The 25,184-nt window shown below is 38.0% G+C and overlaps 1 protein-coding gene across 1 annotated transcript in view; it reads left to right on the top strand.

Annotated features, from left to right (window-relative positions):
- The window catches only part of Cdh8 (cadherin 8), a 385,799-nt gene that overhangs the window by 176,263 nt on the left and 184,352 nt on the right, over positions 1–25,184 (top strand). The window contains exon 4 of the mRNA XM_032888162.1: positions 4,735–4,854. Within this exon, the coding sequence (XP_032744053.1) occupies positions 4,735–4,854 (120 nt within the window). The remainder of the gene's footprint in view (positions 1–4,734; positions 4,855–25,184) is intronic.

Genomic DNA, 25,184 nt, shown 5'->3' with positions numbered 1-25,184 from the left:
TGCATTTCTGGAAACCCGGCACCAGGGAGACATATCTGAGATGAGAATGTGGGCAAAAGCTTGTCTTAGCCCTGCTGTGGTTCCCGAATCAGTAGAGCATCTTCACATCTATGTGGGATAAGCGTGATCTTGAGAGTGCCTCTATTCAAGTAGCATCAGAAAACTTGCATTGGCGAGTTGCCAGATGCCTGGCTTTGTGCTCACTACATTAAACGCTTTTCCCTTTCTGACCCAAGAGCAATTTATCCCAAAGCTGAGACTGATGTGAAATAGATTAGACAGAGGTCATGTGCTGATAAATACGAGGTTACCTGCCAATGTATCTTTTTTTTCAACTTTAATAATGAAATCACTTCTTTCGTACAAATTTATTGGTATATATATTTTCCTTTATTATAGTTGACATAGATTCAAATATAAATTGTGTAATGATCAGCTTAGAACTATTAATATGCCTACTCACTTATATCTTGAATATTGTAAAACAATCTGTATTCTGTTTTGCATGCATAGAAATGAGAATTCACTTTAGCAAATACAGAAAGCTTCTAGAAATATAATAAATAAAAATTTCCCATAGTTTACGTGGATTATTATACTGAATTATCTGAACATGTCTGCAATGTAACAGTTGCTACCAACTTTGTTAATACAGACAAGGATGCCAAGGGTTTGAAAGTTCATATATTTAGCTGAGTGTGCAGAATTTGAGAAATTCAGAGATAGAAAGTATAACGTGTGTTCTGATTCAAGTCTTTGTGACCTTCCCCCAACATTGTATTTTTTTTCAGCAGACTTGTCCATAACTCTGCCAAATAAGAAGTGGTTGTCTTGGTTGAGTAGCTGAACCATGGAGCTGTTGAGTTCTTTTCCCTCACGCAGGAGTACTGTGATGGGAAGCCTCTCACAGTGAAAGGACACCACAGGACAATAGACAGAGTAGCAGAAGTCATGGGGACTAGTTTGGGGGAAAAAAAAGGAAACAAACTGCCAAGGACACATTCTCACTTTCTTCTCTGGGCAGAATGGTCTGCATGGCTTGTTTCCCTAAATGAATAGTTGTAAATACGCTTCATTTTAGAAAGAAATCTGAACGAGGGTTTTCTTCCTCACAGTAGTCACATCAGAAATTAGTGTGCCGGAGGAAAATAAGCAGAGCTCAGTGGTGAGAAGTTTGTCTTAACATGCATTTTGAATCATGACCTCACATCAGAATTGCCTGCAAAGATTTAACAATATACTTAAACTATGACTGTCTGTATCGTATCATTATGGTTGGATCTTAGGGGACCACTTTTAGAAGGTAGTAAATTTGCATAGAGGCATGGCTATTACTCTCAGGCTTAGGATGTGGTAATTTCTGGGTTATCTACAAATATTGTTTGCTTAACCCTCAGAACTATGCTAGTTATATGATATATATATATATATATACACATATACATATACATATTTATATATATGTATTATATGTATAGGTATACATTTAGGGGTCTATACATGCATACATAAATATGTATATGTTTATAATATATATTGTATAGGAATATAATGTATATATTATATATAATTAATCTGATACTGTGTCAAATTAAATGACTTGCCTGAAGATATGTGCATGTGTTTCAGAACAAGTTAGCCATTTTGTATGCAAAAGCTTCTGTGGCACCACTTAACCCAACCCCATAGACGTTCAAAAATATTCGAGGGTTTTTTTTTCTCTGTGAAGACATTCCTTAATTTGTATCAATGCAGAATGCGATGTCAGTGTTAGAAGAAAAATCTTTGACCACTTCCTCTGTTTCCCCATGTTTTAGTAGCGACTGGGCTCACTAAAACAGTATCATAGTGAGCATTAAACATGAGTAACTTTTCTTGCTAGTGGATTACTTCATACTGGAAAGAAAAATCACTTGCTATAAACTAAATACCAAAGCAAAGGAAAACTCTCCAGTGTTTCTTCGTGCAGAGCTTCATACTAGGCTTCATTTTGATTTCTGTCAATCCTTTAAATTAGTCTTGGAGTCGTTTTTTCTCTCCACTTTATTTCTTCAACTTTTTGGGGTTAATTTTACAGACTCCAGTAATAGTTACTGTAATCTTCCTTAAAAATGTCTGCACTCTTACAAAATATTTGACAGGTATTTTACAAAAACATAATTCAATTCCCTCACTCCTGGAGGTAAGGTTCTATGGGTTTAGGAAACGTATGTTACCTCTTTGGGCAGTGAGAACCGGATGTCCCCTCAGGAAGATGGATGAAGTTGGAAGAGCCAAATGACCAAGCTCTCCCATAAGGCATACAGGAATCAAATGCAGCTTGCCTGGAAGGAGCCTGATGGCCTGGCCACTGTGCAAACGCCTAGCTACAGAGGGAAACCCTGTCTCAAAACAAACAACTATGCCAGGTTACTTGCTACTGCCATTTGCACATTAACAACACAATCTAAGATGAAACACGGCCAAGCTGTGATTTCCACGCTCTCCCTGAATCATCGGATTACCATCACAGGTACAAATAAAGAAACTGAAAAGCGAGTCCGCTTTATGTAGTCCTGACCCAGTGGTCTTAATTGGACGACTGCTGTAACCTCATTATTGGTCTGTTCTCCTAATCAGTCTCCTTGCCTCCAAGTTATTCTGGCAGCACTGAGAGCAGAAGTGGCCCATCAGGAATTGACCTGGACCTAAAAGTCAATTTTTCTGACACAGTGCATATAACACACATATTCCCTTATTCAAATGCTTCATATAATTTGATCCTCACTTGCATCTCTAACCCTGTATTTGATATCAGACTTTTCAGGTCATCTCGTCTAAAATTATTTTGACACTCAAGCTCCCTATTGTCCCCTCACATAGAATACTTCCTCCAGTTGTTTCCAAGTTAAACTATATTCATATAATTGTCAATATTTGTCTTCTATGTGTTCAACTTCCCCCAGCAACATAGATATGTCATTTGAGAAACTGAGTCTTATTACACACACACACACACACACACACACACACACACACACACACACACACTCACCGAAATGCACTGTTCCCAATTTATACTGGAGTGCTTTATAGAAGTGAAATTTGAGACATGTTGTTGCTCTGTAGTCTTTAAAACTGATAAGACATCATTCTAAAGATAAATTTCTATTATATAACTATCAACCACTCAACAAACGTCATTACTTTTTTTTTCTCTGAACAGTGACTGCAATTGAAAGCATCTCAGAAACATTTTGATTGATAAGACCTTTCAAGGACTCAATCCTATTTCAATCACAACAAAAATAGACTACTCAGAGGCATAATGTATCTCCTTCAGGATTAAAACCCTCTTCCCCCATACACTGGGAGCAGTAGTAATTGACTATTTAAGACTGGTAACCCCTGACATCAGTTTGTAGTTGCCCTTGGGCTAAACACAGCAGCCAGAGCCTAGGCTAAAGTTCCATTCTCTGGGGCCATCTTACCGCCCTCCTTTTCAGATTTGCAGATATAGTGTCTGTTCCCATTCCTCCATGAACGCTCCAGGTCTCAAACCCTGCCTTGTACCCTCAGGTGATCCACTGCAGCCATTGTCATGGTTCCATGACATCATGTGTACTTCTACTTTGTCCTGTTTCCATCCCTTACTGTCAGAGGTTAATGATGGACACCCTGCAGTAAAAATTACACAAGTATCCTTTTATTAACATATTTGCTGTGAGTGATCTGTAACATTAGCATTTTCAATAACTCACCAGGTAATTCCAATCTATGCTTTTATTTAGTCAAGTAATAAGCATGTTACATACCTACTCTGTGAATGGCTTTTAATAGACGAAGGGCACTAACATTAGGCTTGCACTTATCTCTAATTCCAATCATATCAGACTCCCCTTGGTCTCCAAGTTTCAGAAGCCGTAAAGCTGTCCCATGTCTTCTGTGCCTTTCCTTGTGCTTGGATTCTTTCTTGGGATTTCTTCTATGCACACGTCTATATGCTAGGCCCAAAGAGGGACACATGCTTGCTGACCCTGCATTCACGTGAACTGCTGAGTCAGCTTATCTATTACCTTCTCTTTAGTTCTACCACAGAACTCTCTGCTTCTTTAGGACCGGGATTTTTCATTAGCATATATCCTGCCATACAGGAAACTATGTGTGTAGTTGTTATAAAACACAGATTAATGTTGAGAAGGATTTTGTTCTGTTATCCACATGTCTAATTACCTGAGCTCACTGATTAATTGGTGGTTCCGATCTTATTTTAGATTCTGGGACTGTGAGTGTGATAGAATAAAATATTCCTTTGATATTTATGTGCTGCCTTTTACAGCAGATAACTTTTCAAGGTACATTCTGTTGTACTTTAAAAAAACTCAAGTGCTACATGCTGTATTATATTATTAACCTTTTGTTTCATATTTCTTTGATATGGTTCCTTTGCACATTCCTTAAGCTCACACTAGTCTATTAGGCATCCTTAAGATGAAAACTACAAAGGCATCTTAAATAATAGAGACTAAAAATGCTATCTTAATCCACTATTTCAGTCTGGCAGTACTGTATCTTATAAAATTCTTGCTGTTCAAGTTCGAACAAAGCAGTTTGCCTCCATATTTAGGGAGTTATTTTTTCCTATGGCTTCATGTGTGATATGCCTGACAAAATTCAGCACCTGGCAAAGATTATGTGTTTTTTTTTCTTATTTTTTCACTCGTTTATTCTGTCTCTCTTTCTCTTTTAAATTAGGTACGTCTGTCACTAATGTAACGGCCACTGATGCTGACGATCCAGTTTATGGAAACAGTGCAAAGTTGGTTTACAGTATCTTGGAGGGACAGCCGTATTTTTCCATTGAGCCTGAAACAGGTTTGTGGCTTAAATTTTAAATTCTATTTAATGTGTTTTGCTTCAGGGCAACACTTATTAGGAACTGGTTTATGAAATGTTCTGGCTAAATATTCCACTCACTCTACCAATAATGTTTGACTGCACTCGGTGAGGTACATGGTTAGCCCGCAATTATTGACGCTGATTAAAATGAATTATAAGACTGGGGTTGGCTATCTCCCTTAAAACAGATGGTCCAATACCATTTTTCATCTAGGCATCAAGGAAGAAAATGTGCTTACATCAGGCAAGTCGAATGTCATATTTAAGTACAGATTCAGTAGTTTATCAGCTCTGTGTTAAGTGACAAGTCACTTTCTAGGTTTCAGTTTGCCCATCTATGAAGTGGGTATAAGCACAGCCTTTGTGTTATTAGTGACACAATGACCATTTAATATACTGGGATGTCTCCATCATTACATCTACCACTGGACTCCTTTTTGATATCATAGCATTTGATCTTTTATAAAGACATTTTATGGACCCCATCAAACTTAACTAATACCAACAGGTTTAACTGGATACATATTATAAAAATACCTTTCTCAGAAAACAAAAAAAACAAATAAACATGCACATATACATTGATGTTTTAAATAAAGAAGACAATATAGAAAAGATCTCATTGAACAATACATCTATTCTTAAATTCTTTAATAGAGCCTAAGATTAAATTTATTCTGAAAGTCTGTATTAAGTCATGGGGTTTTATTACAGCATACATAACATTATTATATTTTATTGATGTCAATGTTGTTATTAAGAGCAGTTGTTAATAAAAAAAATACTTTCTACTGCATGTATTTTTCTTTTCTACCCTGTGGTTCCTGTCTTCACCTAACCATTCAGAATCATTCAGCCTACCTGTGTTATTTTTTCTTTGGTTCATAAATTTTTACCGCTATTGAGAGAAATGCCATGAGTTGCCATTATGCCAGTCATTAATCAAATTAAAAATTAAATTTTTCTTTGTGCTTTTCAAAATAAATTCAAAGAGCAAAATATGCATTTAAAAGAAGTACATTTATACATAAATAGGTCACAGCTACAGTAGTAAACATAAATTTGGAAACAGGAAAGCACTTGTAAAGTGCATTAAATTGGGATGTTATGGTTAGATGATTTTCTCCAGGGAAGAAGAAAGTCTTTCATAAAGTTTGTCCTATTTCAATCTTTAGATAATACTGGATAAAATAGAATAAAGTATCATTTAAAGAGAAAGGGAATCTATACATTCTCTGTAACCCTACAACTCTGTCAAATTCTAGTGGTAGATTTGAGAAAAGCTAAGACTCACACCTATGTCTCCATTTTCATACCCATTGTAAGAATGTTAGATTTCTGTGATTTCTTCACTGCATCTTTCACTCTACCTGCCTTTTCGTTTTATACCTCCCATACACCATCGTTCCTTCCTTCTTTCCTTTCTTCTTTTCTTCCTCCATTCCTTCCTTCCTTTCTTCCTTCTCTTCTTTTCTCCCTTCCTTTCCTTGTTTTACAAGACCTCACATAGCCCAAGCTTCTTGATAAGACCTTAACATTTAGATGCCGGCCTTGACCTTCTAATCTTCTTGCCCTCAGTTCTCTAGTATTAGAATTATAGGTGTAAACTACCACTATACCCAGCCACATTGAAGTTCACTTGTGATAAGTGACAGCTTGGTTACAAGGGCTTCTATAAGAATGAAACACCTTGGTTGTAAACTTAAGTTGGATAGTTTCCTGTATTGGTTTTTAGATCTGTTCACTTGAGCATTTTTGTAGATCATTTCCAGTTTAATAAAGATATAAGTTGGGGATTTAGCTCAGCGGTAGAGCGCTTGCCTAGCGAGCGCAAGGCCCTGGGTTCGGTCCCCAGCTCCGAAAAAAAAAAATAAAAAAAAAATAAAAATAAAACAAAGATATGAAGGCAAGAATTCCTATTGAGTAGTCACTATATATAGTTATACACTTACTGAATTAAACATGGAAAGATTATACATACATACGTATGTATATATACATATATATGTGTATATGTGTGTGTGTCTGTGTGTGTGTCTGTGTGTGTGTGTGTCTGTCTGTGTGTGTGTGTGCCTAATTAAATGCTCTCAATTTCAGTCATTATTTTATTTTTAGCCAGTATTATCAGGATCCATATCACATCCATTTAAGCTTTTTTGTTTATAGTTTGACCAATATAAAATTGTCTGATATGTAATTTAATAAGGTAATTCTGGTCTTACTTTAGACAATTCTTAGCAAAAAAGAAAAAAAGATAGTCAAACAATTCACACAGTAGTTGCTAAGTAAATATTGAGTAGCTAAGGGCAACATTTTTATCTACAGAAGCGATAATGAAATTTAAAATAGACCACATTCAATGATCAACTAAGAATAAATGAAAACTATATGCATAAAATTAACTATAAAGGTTATTGATTAGGGGGTCGATAATACACAGCCCTTCTTCAGACAACAAGAACTGCTATTACAAACATTATCTCACTTAGGGTGTATATGGCCTGAAGATGTGGCTTCTGAGTGAAATTTATACATCACCCTGTAAATTTATGCATTATTACACTTGAGTATGTTCAACTTAAAAGAAAGGGTGTTGGTTTTCTCATGGAATCTAATTCTTATCATTTCAGCAAAACTTTTTTTCTCCTTAAAAAGAAAAACTGGTTAAAGACATTGAGAGAAGAGCAGCAAGTTTATATAGAAATAGAAAAATAAACACTGTAGAAAACATGTATGGTGAGAGGGAGAACACCCTTACAGAAGAAAGGGGTGGGGGATAGGATAGTGGTCTTATGGACAGAAAACTGTTGCATAACATTTGAATTGCAAATAAAAATATCCAATAAGAAATAAAATAAAATGATAAAAAAAGAAAATGTGTAGTTCTACTTTTAGCAGCCTTTAGAAAGGTTCTCAATGTTTTTAGAAACAAAAGAATAAATATGTGCATTAAAGTGAAAAGTATTAGGTTGGCTTAAAGGAAACAGAACAGGTATCATCTACCAATAGCTGCTGTCCTACTGTGAAGCCTGAGGAGGTGTAACTCCTCAGACTAAAATACAATGCACTTAAGCGCCCTATCTGGTTTTGAGAGCCCAGAGGATTACAAGAGAGCTATAGACTTCTGATCTGTATTAAATGAAGATAGTTTCAGATGCAAAGGAAATGACAGCAGCTGGAGTGGCAGTAGCAAGTTGACAGCAGTGTTGATGAACTTGCCTACACAAAAATGAATCCAAACAAGTGGGGTAAAAGTTTTTCTTTCTCCAACTTCCATTTATTTGGGCTGCTACTTAGAAGTGCTACCCACATCTGGAGAGCTTCCCAACTCAAATAAACTTTTTAAGAACAATTCCTCACTTGTATGACCAGGACTTTCCGTATAAGTTAAGACCAGAGCCAGACAAGTTGAAATTCAAAGGGAACACTCACGAAAATACCTTTAGTGGTGGCAAGATGTGGATCACTTGGACACTCTGAGAAAAAGATATTGGAATGGAGTTAGGAATAAATACTGATTAATGGGGTTTATGACTTGAAGATCAAACTAGTCAGGAAGCCAAATTGAAATAAAGTGCTTCAGATAAGATTCTCATAGGTTAAAAAAGAAAAAAGAGAAAGTAAGAAAAGACTAGCTGTGACAGTTCTGGCTCAATTTTGGGTGAATCCATAGGGATCCATAAAGTATCTAAGTCATCTCATACTGCACATGAGTGTCTATTCTCTTGCGTATACCCTATATTGAACTATGGACATTTGTGTCTCTAGACCATTCTTACTACAACTGAAGAGCAAAGCCCTGCCTTATGAAACCAGTGAGTGTAATGCTCAACGTAGTACCATGCAGGGTCAGCAAATGTTGGGTAATTAGTAGCTCGCATGCATCAAAAGCATCAAGAATGTTCGCAAACTTCTACCCAGATTTAGAATTCTAGAAACCATAAAGAAATGTTTAGGAATGAGCAGAGACTCCTTATACATCGGATGGCATTTGTCATACTTAGCTTTAGTTGTCACCTTGACACATCTAGGAAGAGGAAACTTCAGTTGAAGAATTACCTCCATCCAATGCCCTGTAGGCCTGTCTTCAGGGGTGTTTGTTGACTGCTGATTGACACAGGAGGGCTAAGCCAACTGTGAGTAATAGCATCCCTAGACAGGGGGGCTTTGCCTGTAAAAGAAAGGTAGGTAAACATGAGTCTGCAAGCAAGTCAATAAGCAGAATTCATCCTTGTTTTCTGACTTCAGGTTCATGCCTTGAAATTCTGCCCTGACTTTCTTTCACGATGGATTATGATCTGGGAATTGTAAAACGAAATAAACCCTTTCCTCTCCAATTCTTTTATGGCTCAATATTTTATCACAACAACAGAAAATCCAACTCGAACAGCACTCTCAATAAATGTCTCTGTACCTATTTGGTTTGTCGATTTCAGAAAGTGACACAGCACAATTCAATCATAAAATGTTATCAGTTTTTACAGGGACCTGGCCATGCCAGCAAGGATCAGACCTGCAGGTAAAGTGATCAATAATTTGACAGAGAACTGTTCACTCAACAGGCTGTGCAGTACGGCTATGTTAAGGATCTTTATGAAATGTAGACTGCTGCTTGAGAACTGTCAACAAATTCTTGGCATGAGCACATTTTCAATATGTTAAAAAATTCCAAATCATAAGAGGCAGAAAACAACCTAATATCATCTTGTCCTCACAGTAAAGATAAGAGCAGAACATCTGATGTTGGAACAGATGAATCCTGCTTTCCTGTGCTTATTATATTCTCATACAATGGAATTATGTTCTGATGTTATAGTGGGTGATCTTCATCAGAAGGGCACTTCCCTTATTCCAGGTATCAAGATCACCAAGAGACAAAAAATTTGTTCTTTAATTCCTTTTGTGAGCTTGAAAAAAGAATCAGTAATTATTGTATCCATTAACTTTTCATATTTTAAATATTTAAAATATGAAAAATTTTTAAATATTTATTTAAATTTAAATATTTCTCATATACAAAGGGCCAAGATTGAGACAAATGAGGATTTTTGTGCTGTGTTAGTTCATGTACAGCCTAGAACATTGCACCCAAGCATAATTCTTTAATTAGAGAGAGAAAGAGAGAGAGAGAGTTACCATGGAAAGAGGAATGGGATCATCAAAAATTACAGAAATCGGAGGATTCAGATTATAGTTTATAGTTTTCGAGCTCACATATAATTTATTTTCTTTATTCTTTCACAAGTGAACACTTAATTTCAATCATATTTTCTTTGATATTCATTTAGAGTTACTAACATTCTTGTCATTTCCAAATCTATATATTCAATTTGTAGGTGATTTAATTTCGATTATTACTGTTCCAAAAACAGGAAAAATCCTAAACTCACAGAAGATGTTGCTCAAATTCACTTAAAGAACAGAAAATTTAGAGTCAAGAGAAAGAAAAGAATAATTACTAGGCGATCTCCCTCTTCCTGTGGTCACTGTGATACTTAGTGTCAGGCCTTCTAGAAATAAAAGGCACTCAAGAAGTTAGACTCCAGAGAATCAAATAACCATATTAAAAATGGGAGATAACTATGACAAATACAGAGGTGAATGCTCACAGCTAACCATTAAACTGAGAACGGGTCCCCGTTGTGGACTTAGAGAAAGAAACTGAAGGAGCTTAAGGAGTTTGCACCCCATAAGAACAACAATCCCAACCAACCAGAGCTCCCAAGGACTAACCCCCCATCTAAAGAGTACACATGGACACACCCTTGGATCCAGCTGCATATGTAGCAGAGGATGGCCTTACTGGGCACCAAAGGCAGGAGAAGTCCCTGGTTCCACCAAGGATGGAACCCATAGTGTAGGGGAGTGTCAGAGAAAGGAGGCAGGTAGGGGTGGGTAGTTGGGTGGGGGAAAGAGGATAATATTTGAAATGTAAATTTAAAAAATCCAATAAAAAAGAAATGAAAAAACAAAACAAAACAAAACCAAGGAATTCTCAACTGAAGAATATCAAATGGCCGAGAAGCACCTAAAGAAATGTTCAGCATTCCACGTCATACACACCAGAATGGCTAAGATCAAAAACACAGGTGACAAGAGATGCTGGTGATGATATGAAGAGGAACACTCATCTATTGTTGGTGGGATTGCAAGCTAGTACAACCACTCTGCCAATCAGTCTCAGGTTCCTCGGAAAATCGGACATAGTACTACTTGAGGACCCAGCTATATCACTTCTGGGCATATATTCAAAAGTTGCTCCAAAATATAACAAGGACACATGCTCTACAATGTTCATAGCAGTCTTATTGATAATAGCCAGAATCTGGAAAGAACCCAGATGCTCTTCAACAGAGAAATGGATACAGAAAATGTGGTACATCTGCACAATGGAATACTACCCAGCTATTAAAAACAATGACTTCATGAAATTCATAGGCAAATGGATAGAACTAAGAAATATCATTCTGAGTGAGGTAACCCAATCACAGAAAAACACACATGGTATGCACTCACTGATAAATGGATGTTAGCCCAAAAGCTCGGAATACTCAAGATACACTAGGTTCTTGACTTACTGATGCTCAAGAAATTGGAAGACCAAAGAATGAAATGGATGTTTCAATCCTTCTTAGAATGGGGAATAAAATATTCACAGGAGGAAATACACAGACAATGTGTACAGCAGAGACTGAGGGAAAGGTCATCCAGAGACAACCCCACCTGGGGATTCGTCCCATATACTGTCACGAAACCCAGACAATATTTTGCATGCCAAGAAGTGCATGTTGACAGGAGCCTTATATAGCTGTCTCCTGAGACGCTCTGCCAGAGCCTGAGAAATACAGAGTCAGATGCTCTCAATCAACCATTGGACTGAAATGGGCATCCCAATGGATGAGTTAGAAAAAGGACTGAAGGAGCTGAAGTGGTTGAAAACCCTTCAATATCAACCAACCAGATCCCCCGCACCCGACAGAGCTCCCAGAGACTAAACCAGCAACAGAAAAGTATACATGGAGGGACCCACGGCTGCAGCCACATATGTAGCAAAGGATGGCCTTGTTGGGTATCAATGAGAGGAGAGGCTTTTGGCCCTGTAAAGGCTCAAAGCCCCAGTGTAGTTGAATGCCAGAGTCGGGAGATGGAAGGAAGTGGGTGATTGGGTGGGTGAACTCTCTCATAGAGGCATGGGGAGGGGGAAAGGAATAAGTAAATTCCAGAGGGGAAACCTAGAAAGGGGTTAACAATTAAAAAATATAAGTAACTATCCAATTAAAAAAACACTGTTTTTTTTTCATATTCTAGTTCGGACTGAACTTTATTTATTTTTAGGGAGCTGATGGACAGGAAACCGGGAAAGGGAATAACATCTGTAATGTAAATAAGTAATACCCAATTTAAGAAAAATGGAAAAAATAGTTTTTCTCAGATCATATATCCTGATTGTGGTTTCCCCCCCTCCACTCTTCGCTGTTCCTCTCCTTCTCCTCTCATCCAAATCAACTTCCTCTTTGCTTGCACTTTAAACAACGCTGCAGATAGAAATGCTACTGTCTTCACCTTGCACATGATGGGATTTCATGAAGAAGGAGTTAAAAAGCTCCCCAGCCTTTAAAGATTATTCTGTCTAATTATAATAAGAGAGAAAAGGAAACAAACATATGCAAAGCCATCCCTTAATCTAACACTTACTGCATTTTTGACATGGTGCTGCCTGTGCCACTCACCTCATCAAATACATAGTCATTGTTTTGAGAACTTTGTTTTGAGAAAGACGTTACCATTTGAGCATCTCCACCACCACCACCAGTACCAACAACGACAACGGCAACAACAACAACAACAACAACAACAACAAAGATATGGGGCTTAATAGAATTTCTTGCTCAACGTTCTGAAGCCATATCAAAAGAGAAATAGTGTGAATCTGCACCCCAGATTTGAATTCTCTGAAGCCACCACATGTGACATCTATACATGTGGTATATTTTACATTAGTGTAGGTCATTGGTTTTAGAGAAACCTACTAAACTTGAAAATAGGTCCCAGTTTCCTTTATAAGTAGGCATAGGGCTGAGACAATGTCGTGTTGAACAAGAAGTGAGTGAAAGCAATTGTAAAATGCACCATCATTTTTGTGAATAGCTTTTATTATGAAACTTCAAAAGGCTCAAAATAGCTTATTTGTAGTCTAAAAATATTGCCTTTTTTTTCTTCTCTCTCTTCTCCACCCCCAATACCATATGTTTGCTTATAACATTTTGGGCACAGCCAGAGAGAAAAGCAGGATTTCCTTCAGTAGCTCTAATTTGAAGCCAGCAGTGAGAAAACAGTTGCAGTACATCCTAAGCGACTGAAGACAGGACGGGTAAATGAAATGCTGGACGAGTAAATAGTAAATGCTTAATTATCTGGGGAAACTGGGGTGAAGTTTCAGAGCAGTCCAAGCTTTGCTCCAAGCAAGCTAGAGTATGAAAAATGGCCTGCTTAAAAATAAACCAACTTAATTCATTGACCCTTTTTTTTTCTTCTTCTTCTTGAAACTAAGACCATCTTTCTTCTTTGGATACAAATAAGATTTGTCGCAGTGGAACCTGTAAAATGGACCGGAGTTAAAAAACAAAATACTCCTGGGGGGTAGGGAGCATGTAATGAATGGTTCCTTTTTAGAAAAATCAAGATAATAATGGAGTCCTCGTGGAATGCTGGAACAGAATTGAGTCAGTTTAATGCCTTCAGAGTCAAAGTGATAAATTACAAACATACGGGGCACAGGGTCTCTTTTTAATCAGGACTTCATAGGTTAACATAGCTACAGACAGGATCAGTGTGTTGTTGAAAAGGAATATTCAGAGATTTTCAAGCAGGCCAAACTTGTAGGACTTTGCATAAAAGATAGAAATGACTCCTTAGTTCACATTAATTGGTATTTACTCTTCCTCCACATGCTAAATCATGCTCTAGGCACTCAGGTTGAAGAATTGTGCCTAACCAATACAGATTATACATTAAAATTTGTATAACTAAAAGATATTAAATTAGAACATATCTAGAAGACTACACAACACAATGCACATGTTTGAGCACACACACACAAACATAGGAAACAAGTAATAGGGTTCATTGTATATCAAGAGAGTGGTTTGCTATCTATGTATAAAATAATCATAGTGTTTTCTAAAAGTTCTCAGAGAAAGAGTTCTAAAACCTTGATGACAGTGTAACAGGCAGAAGATTTGGGTTTAGAAGAACTGCTAATAAGGTCTTGCCCAAATTCCAAATCAGTTGGTATTGCATTGTGAGGCAGGCCTGAATCTCAGGGTTTATGAGGGATACTAAGCGAGAATAGCAACCCCACAAGTACACGTCTTGGAAAGATAATCTCAAGTAATTTATATATAGTTAATGATGACTAGAGGAAATCATGTCACTTGTGGATCAAATGTTCTATAGTTAGTACCAAAGACATCTATGAGTCAGTAAAGTAAGACAAAAATCTAAACATGGATAGGAGAGAGGGAAAAAAAAGAAGGAAAGAAAAGGAAGAAGACCTAGGGCGTTCCTAAATTGATTTCCTCTCAGATAGCTTTAGGCTGGATCAGGTTGACAGTTATATCTAAATCTAGAATCCCAAAAGTTTGTGATATGTTCTATGTGTTGCCATTCTTGATAAATATAATTGTCTGATTATTTGGGAACTGCAGCTATGATATGGTTGATTGCACTCCAACAAACCAAAGATACTCATATAGATTGTATAAGATTAGATCAGGTAACGGTACCTTTTACACATGACTGATGATTCTCTCATCCAGGAGCCATGAAGTATTATTCACAAGAGTGACATCTCGAGCTCTGTGCATACCAAACTAGAAAACCCAGTTGTGGTGATCATAAGTAGTAGACACCAATGCCTGCTTTATTTCACTTTTGCAACTTTCTTGGAAACTTTAAAATGGCTGATGATACCCTTGGTCTATATGAAAGACCAATAAAAGCTCTAATAAATTTTTGGAATGTTTTAGGGAAATAAAAAGAAAGTTTGAGTTTCCTATCATTTTCTCTTTAGTTTCAAACTACAACAAATCAGGAAATTGTGTGGAAGGATTAAGAGGAAGCTAAGAATCTAGGACCAAGTTGTGGAGAAAAAGAAAGTAGGTGCTCTAAAGATGTCAATAATCACATTTCAATCATTGTTTCCTATCAAATATGCAATGTTTTTCTCCTCCACTCTCGGAAACATGGTTGTGTGCGATATAGACTGAAACAGCTTCTGTAGCTCACAGACCTTTAGAGACGTCATCCCAAACAATGAGGCTTTTACTACCTATTTTCTGTATAATGTCCAAATGTTATAGGAAAGTAATAAAGTGATAAGATAGCAATTTGCTGCTGTTATTATTGTTTGTAGGATGGACTTAGCCTTGTGAAGAGAAATTTTTAAAAAAATTAACAGAACACCTTTGAGCAACACAGTCTAAAGAATTTAGTTGTATTTAGAAACTCGTGATTTGGGAATCTGTTCTTTTGGAGAATCCCAAGCTGGGGCTACTTCAAAAAAATGATGGCTATCAACAAAATCACTCCTTCTTCAAATTACTTTCAAACTTTGTAGTTCAGTAGAACATTCTGGGTATAATAACTACAAATTATTCCCCTCACGGACATGCAATTGTGAACTTATACAAAAATAATGAGATCTTTCTACTTCAAGCTCTCTGAGATATGTCTAAGTATGTATGTATGTGTATGCATGTATGTATGCATGTATGTAAGTATGTATGTATGTATGTATGTATGTATGTATGTATGTATGTATGTATGTATGTATCCTGTGGACTTAGAAGCCATAGGATGAAATTAGATGCCCTCCTCAACTGGTCCATCTTTCATTTATTTTTGACAATGCCTCTCATGGAACCTAAAAATCACTGTATTTCAGCAAGGCGTGCCAGACAGAAAGTCATAGTGAGTGTCTCAATGCCACCAGCTCTGCTCTAAGTCCTATGGTTACAGCCACATCCTGCATTTTAAGCATAGCTGTTTAATGGAACCCGAACTCCTATCATTATGCTTTTACTGAAAACACTGACCCATTCCACAACTCCCTATCTCAAATTGTTCAATAAGTAGAAGGAAAAGTTATTTTTTCAAATCACTATGTACATGATGTCATGTTGAGAATTTGTAGTTAATATTTAATTCAGGATTTAATAAGGATAAATATGATTTAATTCAGGATTTAATAAGGATAAATATGATTTCTTTGTTAAGAACTTTCAGTGTATATGAACATGAGAACCAGAAATTTGGAACTCAATGAACTTGAAATTTTGATCTTTAAAAGGTTAATGAGAGTTGTGGTGGTTGGCAAACACACACACACACACACACACACACACACACACACACACACACACACACCACCACACACCACACACACACACACACAATTTAAGGCATGTCTGTAATTGGTGATAAGTATATGTATGCCTGGGTAAAGAGATATGTATGCATACACAAAATATAAATTTGGAGAAGGTCTTTCGAAGATTTTTGTATGATTGATCACCAGTGGAACTTCCCTTTCCACCCTATTAATTTTTTTTTTGTTTTATGTAGACTTTTATTAACCAGTGGGGATTAACTTAGCATACACATCTATCCTCCTCTTAAAGCTACCGAAGGTTATTCAGGGTGCCAAGGTCAGAGCATGATGATAGGTAAGCCCAAGGAAATAGAAACTGATTCTGAGTACACCAGGGCTTTGTCTGCCCCACCCCTGACCCTGTTTATAACTCTTTTTTTTTTTATTAACTTGAGTATTTCTTATGTACATTTCGGTGTTATTCCCTTTCCGGTTTCGGGCAAACATCCCTTCCTCCCCCCTTCCTTATGGGTGTTCCCCTCCCCCCTCCCCCCATTGCCGCCTCCCCCCGACAGTCTAGTTCACTGGGGGTTCAGTCTTAGCAGGACCCAGGGCTTCCCCTTCCACTGGTGCTCTTACTAGGATATTCATTGCTACCTATGAGGTCAGAGTCCAGGGTCAGTCCATGTATAGTCTTTAGGTAGTGGCTTAGTCCCTGGAAGCTCTGGTTGCTTGGCATTGTTGTACATATGGGGTCTCAAGCCCCTTCAAGCTCTTCCAGTTCATTCTCTGATTCCTTCAACGGGGGTCCCGTTCTCAGTTCAGTGGTTTGCTGCTGGCATTCGCCTCTGTATTTGCTGTATTCTGGCTGTGTCTCTCAGGATCGATCTACATCCGGCTCCTGTCGGTCTGCACTTCTTTGCTTCATCCATCTTGTCTAATTGGGTGGCTCTATATGTATGGGCCACATGTGGGGCAGGCTCTGAATGGGTGTTCCTTCAGTCTCTGTTTTAATCTTTGCCTCTCTCTTCCCTGCCAAGGGTATTCTTGTTCCCCTTTTAAAGAAGGAGTGAAGCCTTCACATTTTGATCATCCGTCTTGAGTTTCATTTGTTCTAGGCATCTAGGGTAATTCAAGCATTTGGGCTAATAGCCACTTATCAATGAGTGCATACCATGTATGTCTTTCTGTGATTGGGTTAGCTCACTCAGGATGATATTTTCCAGTTCAACCATTTGCCTACAATTTCATAAACTTCGTTGTTTTTTGATAGCTGAGTAATATTCCATTGTGTAGATGTACCACATTTTCTGTATCCATTCCTCTGTTGAAGGGCATCTGGGTTCTTTCCAGCTTCTGGCTATTATAAATAAGGCTGTGATGAACATAGTGGAGCACGTGTCTTTTTTATATGTTGGGGCATCTTTTGGGTATATGCCCAAGAGAGGTATAGCTGGATCCTCAGGCAGTTCAATGTCCAATTTTCTGAGGAACCTCCAGACTGATTTCCAGAATGGTTGTACCAGTCTGCAACCCCACCAACAATGGAGGAGTGTTCCTCTTTCTCCGCATCCTCGCCAGCATTTGCTGTCACCTGAGTTTTTGATCTTAGCCATTCTCACTGGTGTGAGGTGAAATCTCAGGGTTGTTTTGATTTGCATTTTCCTGATGACTAAAGATGTTGAACATTTCTTTAGGTGTTTCTCAGCCATTCGGCATTCCTCAGCTGTGAATTCTTTGTTTAGCTCTGAACCCCATTTTTTAATAGGGTTATTTGTCTCCCTGCGGTCTAACTTTTTGAGTTCTTTGTATATTTTGGATATAAGGCCTCTATCTGTTGTAGGATTGGTAAAGATCTTTTCCCAATCTGTTGGTTGCCGTTTTGTCCTGACCACAGTGTCCTTTGCCTTACAGAAGCTTTGTAGTTTTATGAGATCCCATTTGTGATTCTTGATCTTAGAGCATAAGCCATTGGTGTTTTGTTCAGGAAATTTTTCCAGTGCCCATGTGTTCCAGATGCTTCCCTAGTTTTTCTTCTATTAGTTTGAGTGTGTCTGGTTTGATGTGGAGGTCCTTGATCCACTTGGACTTAAGCTTTGTACAGGGTGATAAGCATGGATCAATCTGCATTCTTCTACATGTTGACCTCCAGTTGAACCAGCACCATTTGCTGAAAATGCTATCTTTTTTTCCATTGGATGGTTTGGGCTCCTTTGTCAAAAATCAAGTGACCATAGGTGTGTGGGTTCATTTCTGGGTCTTCAATTCTATTCCATTGTTCTATCTGTCTGTCTCTGTACCAATACCATGCAGTTTTTATCACTATTGCTCTGTAATACTGCTTGAGTTCAGGGATAGTGATTCCCCCTGAAGTCCTTTTATTGTTGAGGATAGCTTTAGCTATCCTGGGTTTTTTGTTATTCCAGATGAATTTGCAAATTGTTCTGTCTAACTCTTTGAAGAATTGGATTGGTATTTTGATGGGAATTGCATTGAATCTGTAGATCGCTTTTGGTAAAATGGCCATTTTTACTATATTAATCCTGCCCATCCATGAGCATGGGAGATCTTTCCATCTTCTGAGGTCTTCTTCAATTTCTTTCTTCAGAGTCTTGAAATTCTTGTTGTACAAATCTTTTACTTGCTTGGTTAAAGTCACACCGAGGTACTTTATATTATTTGGGTCTATTATAAAGGGTGTCGTTTCCCTAATTTCTTTCTCGGCTTGTTTCTCTTTTGTGTAGAGGAAGGCTACTGATTTATTTGAGTTAATTTTATACCCAGCCACTTTGCTGAAGTTGTTTATCAGCTTTAGTAGTTCTCTGGTGGAACTTTTGGGATCACTTAAATATACTATCATATCATCTGCAAATAGTGATATTTTGACTTCTTCTTTTCCGATCTGTATCCCCTTGACCTCCTTTTGTTGTCTGATTGCTCTGGCTAGAACTTCAAGAACTATATTGAATAAGTAGGGAGAGAGTGGGCAGCCTTGTCTAGTCCCTGATTTTAGTGGGATTGCTTCAAGTTTCTCTCCATTTAGTTTAATGTTAGCCACTGGTTTGCTGTATATGGCTTTTACTATGTTTAGGTATGGGCCTTGGATTCCTATTCTTTCCAGGACTTTTATCATGAAGGGGTGTTGAATTTTGTCAAATGCTTTCTCAGCATCTAATGAAATGATCATGTGGTTTTGTTCTTTCAGTTTGTTTATATAATGGATCACGTTGATGGTTTTCCGTATATTAAACCATCCCTGCATGCCTGGGATGAAGCCTACTTGATCATGGTGGATGATTGTTTTGATGTGCTCTTGGATTCGGTTTGCCAGAATTTTGTTGAGTATTTTTTGCCGATGTTCATAAGGGAAATTCGTCTGAAGTTCTCTTTCTTTGTTGGGTCTTTGTGTGGTTTGGGTATAAGAGTAATTGTGGCTTCATAGAAGGAGTTCGGTAGTGCTCCATCTGTTTCAATTTTGTGGAATAGTTTGAATAATATTGGTAGGAGGTCTTCTATGAAGGTCTGATAGAATTCTGCACTAAACCCGTCTGGACCTGGGCTCTTTTTGGTTGGGAGACCTTTAATGACTACTTCTATTTCCTTAGGAGTTATGGGGTTGTTTAACTGGTTTATCTGTTCCTGATTTAACTTCGGTACCTGGTATCTGTCTAGGAAATTGTCCATTTCCTGCAGATTTTCAAGTTTTGTTGAGTATAGGCTTTTATAGTAAGATCTGATGATTTTTTTTTAATTTCCTCTGAATCTGTAGTTATGTCTCCCTTTTCATTTCTGATTTTGTTAATTTGGACACACTCTCTGTGTCCTCTCGTTAGTCTGGCTAAGGGTTTATCTATCTTGTTGATTTTCTCAAAGAACCAACTTTTGGTTCTGTTGATTCTTTCTATGGTCCTTTTTGTTTCTACTTGGTTGATTTCAGCTCTGAGTTTGATTATTTCCTGCCTTCTACTCCTCCTGGGTGTATTTGCTTCTTTTTGTTCTAGAGCTTTTAGGTGTGCTGTCAAGCTGCTGTCATATGCTCTTTCCTGTTTCTTTCTGCAGGCACTCAGCGCTATGAGTTTTCCTCTTAGCACAGCTTTCATCGTGTCCCATAAGTTTGGGTATGTTGTACCTTCATTTTCATTAAATTCTAAAAAGTTTTTAATTTCTTTCTTTATTTCTTCCTTGACCAGGTTATCATTGAGTAGAGCATTGTTCAATTTCCACGTATATGTGGGCATTCTTCCCTTATTGTTATTGAAGACCAGCTTTGGGCCGTGGTGGTCCGATAGCACGCATGGGATTATTTCTATCTTTCTGTACCTGTTGAGGCCCGTTTTTGACCAATTATATGGTCAATTTTGGAGAAAGTACCATGAGGAGCTGAGAAGAAGGTATATCCTTTTGCATTAGGGTAGAACGTACTATAAATATCCGTTAAGTCCATTTGGCTCATGACTTCTCTTAGTCTGTCTACGTCTCTGTTTAATTTCTGTTTCCATGATCTGTCCATTGATGAGAGTGGGGTGTTGAAGTCTCCTACTATTATTGTGTGAGGTGCAATATGTGTTTTGAGCTTTAGTAAGGTTTCTTTTTTACGTATGTAGGTGCCCTTGTATTTGGGGCATAGATATTTAGGATTGAGAGTTCATCTTGGTGGATTTTTCCTTTGATGAATATAAAGTGTCCTTCCTTATCTTTTTTGATGACTTTTAGTTGAAAGTTGACTTTATTTGATATTAGAATGGCTACTCCAGCTTGCTTCTTCCGACCATTTGCCTGGAAAGTTGTTTTCCAGCCTTTCACTCTGAGGTAGTGTCTGTCTTTGTCTCTGAGGTGTGTTTCCTGTAGGCAGCAGAATGCAGGGTCCTCGTTAAGTATCCAGTTTGTTAATCTATGTCTTTTTATTGGGGAGTTGAGGCCATTGATGTTGAGAGATATTAAGGAATAGTGATTATTGCTTCCTGTTATATTCATATTTGGATGTGAGTTTATGTTTGTGTGCTTTTCTTCTCTTTGTTTTGTTGCCAAGACGATTAGTTTCTTCCCTCTTCTTGGGTATAGCTTGCCTCCTTATGTTGGGCTTTACCATTTATTATCCTTTGTAGCACTGGATTTGTAGAAAGATATTGTGTAAATTTCGTTTTGTCATGGAATATCTTGGTTTCTCCACCTATGTTAATTGAGAGTTTTGCAGGATACAGTAGCCTGGGCTGGCATTTGTGTTCTCTTAGGGTCTGTATGACATCAGTCCAGGATCTTCTGGCCTTCATAGTTTCTGGCGAAAAGTCTGGTGTGATTCTGATAGGTCTGCCTTTATATGTTACTTGACCTTTTTTCCTTACTGCTTTTAATATTCTTTCTTTATTTTTGTGCGTTTGGTGTTTTACTATTATGTGACGGGGAGGTGTTTCTTTTCTGGTCCAATCTATTTGGAGTTCTGTAGGCTTCTTGTATGCCTATGGGTATCTCTTTTTAGGTTAGGGAAGTTTTCTTCTATGATTTTGTTGAAGATATTTACTGGTCCTTTGAGCTGGGAGTCTTCACTCTCTTCTATACCTATTATCCTTAGGTTTGATCTTCTCATTGAGTCCTGGATTTCCTGTATGTTTTGGACCAGTAGCTTTTCCCTTTACATTATCTTTGACAGTTGAGTCAATGATTTCTATGGAATCTTCTGCTCCTGAGATTCTCTCTTCCATCTCTTGTATTCTGTTGGTAAAGCTTGTATCTACAGCTCCTTGTCTCTTCTTTTGGTTTTCTATATCCAGGGTTGTTTCCATGTGTTCTTTCTTGATTGCTTCTATTTCCATTTTTAATTCCTTCCACTGTTTTATTGTGTTTTCCTGGAATTCTTTCAGGGATTTTTGCGATTCCTCTCTTTAGGCTTCTACTTGTTCTCTAAGGTAGTTCATCATGTCTTTCTTGAAGTTCTCCAGCATCATGGTCAAATATGATTTTGAATCTAGATCTTGCTTTTCTGGTGTGTTTGGATATTCCATGTTTGTTTTGATGGGAGAATTGGGCTCGATGGTGCCATGTAGTCTTGGTTTCTGTTGCTTGGGTTCCTCGCTTGCCTCTCGCCATCAAATTATCTCTAGTGTTACTTTGTTCTGCTATTTCTGACAGTGGCTAAATCTGTCCTATAGGCCTGTGTGTCAGGAGTGCTGTAGACCTGTTTTCCTCTCTTTCAGTCAGTTATGGGGACAGAGTGTTCTGCTTTCGGGTGTGTAGTTTTTCCTTTCTACAGGTCTTCAGCTGTTCCTGTGGACCTGTGCCTTGAGTTCACCAGGCAGGTCACTTGCAGCAGATAAGTTAGTCTTACCTGTGGTCCCGAGGCTCAAGTTCGCTCGCGGGGTTCTGCCCACGGGCTCTCCGAGGTGGCAGCAACCAGGAAGATCTGCGCCGCCTCTTCCGGGAGCCTCCATGCACCAGGGTTCCAGATGGCCTCCGGTGTTTTCCTCTGGCGTCCGAGATGTGTGTGCAGAGAGCAGTCTCTTCTGGTTTCGCCAGGCGTGTCTGCCTCTCTGAAGGTTTAGCTCTCCCTCCCACGGGATTTGGGTGCAGAGAACTGTTTATCCGGTCTGTTTCCTTCAGGTTCCGGCGGTGTCTCAGGCAGGGCTCCTGCCGCTGCTAGGCCCTCCCCCACAGGAACCCAGAGGCCTTGTACAGTTTCCTCTTGGGTCAGGGATGTGGGCAGGGGTGGGCAGTGTTGGTGGTCTCTTCCGCTCTGCAGCCTCAGGAGTGCCCACCTGACCAGGCGGTAAGGTATCTCTCCCACGGGTTCTGGGACTATTAATTTTTAATATTACTGCAGTGGTATGGTCTACTTTAGCGGACACCATTGTCCTAACACCTATGAAACCTGTGAAGAAGAAGCAGAGATATCTTAATTGCAATGAACACAGTTTTGTGGGGTTATATGAAACAAGAAAATGGAATGCAAGTTTTGTTTTCCTGCTTTCATTCTCAACAGAGTATAAATTAACTGTTCCAGACACAAATAGGAATAATGGAAAGCAATGTGTGCCAGACCTTGGGCAGTAACAATAGGTAAAGCTCTTGGTAATTGTACAGGCTGCAGTGACTCTTGGCTGGTCCTCAGATCCTGTTCTGCCAAATGGGGTCAAGGAAATAAGTGGCCTCATAAACTTTTCACAGTCAAGTTCTCTCTCTCTCTCTCTCCTTAGAATTCTCACAGAATATTTGAATTCAGATGTGACTGAGTACAAAAAATTAACACCTTTAGCAATCAAATTTTGCTAGGTTTAAAAATTTGCAAGTTCAAGAATCTTAAAACTGTAATAGTCTGACTCAAGGACTATTAATAATAGGCACTGAAAATATTTACAAATTCTGTACAGCTCAGTGTTGAGTTATTATTCAATAGTTAAAAGGGCATGACTCTCTCCTCTTTCTTGTTCTGTCTCCTCATTCTACACAACTGTAACAATTAAGTATTAGAATCACAACAGTATAATCTATTTTGAGATGACATCACTTTTTATGAAATTTGAAAATATCAGGGGAAAATCAGGTTTTAACTAAAATTTGCCTTCTTTCTGACACTTCAAAACTTACCTCGGACTTCCAACACTATGGAAACTAGTTATTTCTGATTTTTACCTAAAGCATTTGGAAGAAGTAGTAGAAGGATAAATAGGCTTGTATGTGTTCCAAATAAATTCTTTATTAGAGCAAAGCTGAGGCTTCATGGGATTGCCATATTTGAGAGAATGGATTTCAGAGAATGTAAATATAACTAATATTTGATATTTTTGGTAGGAGCAAAAATAATATGTGAGATCTTCACTGTGGATCTTGGAAACAGAGTCAAGCGTACATTTTGCATCTACATTCCATAGTACCTTTGATATATATGATATCTCAAATGTACATGAACCCACTTTTTTTAATTTCTTCAGATTGAATGACTATTGGTAAATTTCAGGGCCCTATAATTGTTCCAATGGATAGTTAGTATATGTAACAAATAGGTTCCCCTTTACTCTTTGAGGTCTTATATTTTAAAAAAATTAATCTTCACTTAATTTCTCAACTCAGATCCCAAACTCATATACTGCATCTTTTAGTATTTGACACACTGACATAAAACAAAAAATTGACTATTAGCTTTAGAAAGAACTCAATTTGGAAACTGTTTTAACAATTTTCAGAGATCTCTACTGTAAGTTGCCTTTTAGTTTACTATGTAGCTAAAGGTGACTTCTAACTGATAATGATCCTTCTTCCACATCCCAAAGGCTGGCGTTACAAGTCAAGGACACCATAGTTTATGTGATGCCAGGGATTGAACTCAGGACCCTCATCATTCTTGGCAAGCACTCCACACACTTAGGGAAATCCCCAGCCTTTGTCCATCTTTCTTATACAGATCACCGTATTAATTTGTTAAGATATCCGTAACACAGTGAGTCAGAATATTGCGACTCTATTTCTCAGACTACATCTGAGAAGGAAGTGGCATTTCTAAGTGATGGCCTACCGAATCTCCCGAAGTACTTCTTAATTCTGCATATTTCCCTCATCCTTCATGTTCTCTCATTGGCAGAGGGCTGTCTTCTTCCCTGACTGATAGCACCTGTACTGGAGTCAATTTACCCACCCCCTTTTCAATGCAACCATTTCAACAAATGTCAAGGTGCTGAATTTTCACTTGTGCAAATATTTGTACAAGAGGGAGAATATTAATTCTAAGGTATTCAGTATGTTTCACATGCATAAATTAATTATACCCTGTGGCTCACTGTTAAGTAGGGCAATGTTGCTCAAGCTCTTGAGTATTATCTGCCCAGAGTTTTCGATCACAAAGGTGATAAAGCAGGAAATGTTAGCTTAAACCTCTTTTTCTCCTTGGAATCGGTCTGGAGGTAAGCATCAGATGCATTTATTTTTATATGGAATCTCTGTCTTAGTC

Source organism: Rattus rattus, chromosome 17 (assembly GCF_011064425.1).
Source record: "Rattus rattus isolate New Zealand chromosome 17, Rrattus_CSIRO_v1, whole genome shotgun sequence".
NCBI lineage: Eukaryota > Metazoa > Chordata > Mammalia > Rodentia > Muridae > Rattus > Rattus rattus.
This window is presented reverse-complemented; position numbering and strand designations above follow the sequence as displayed.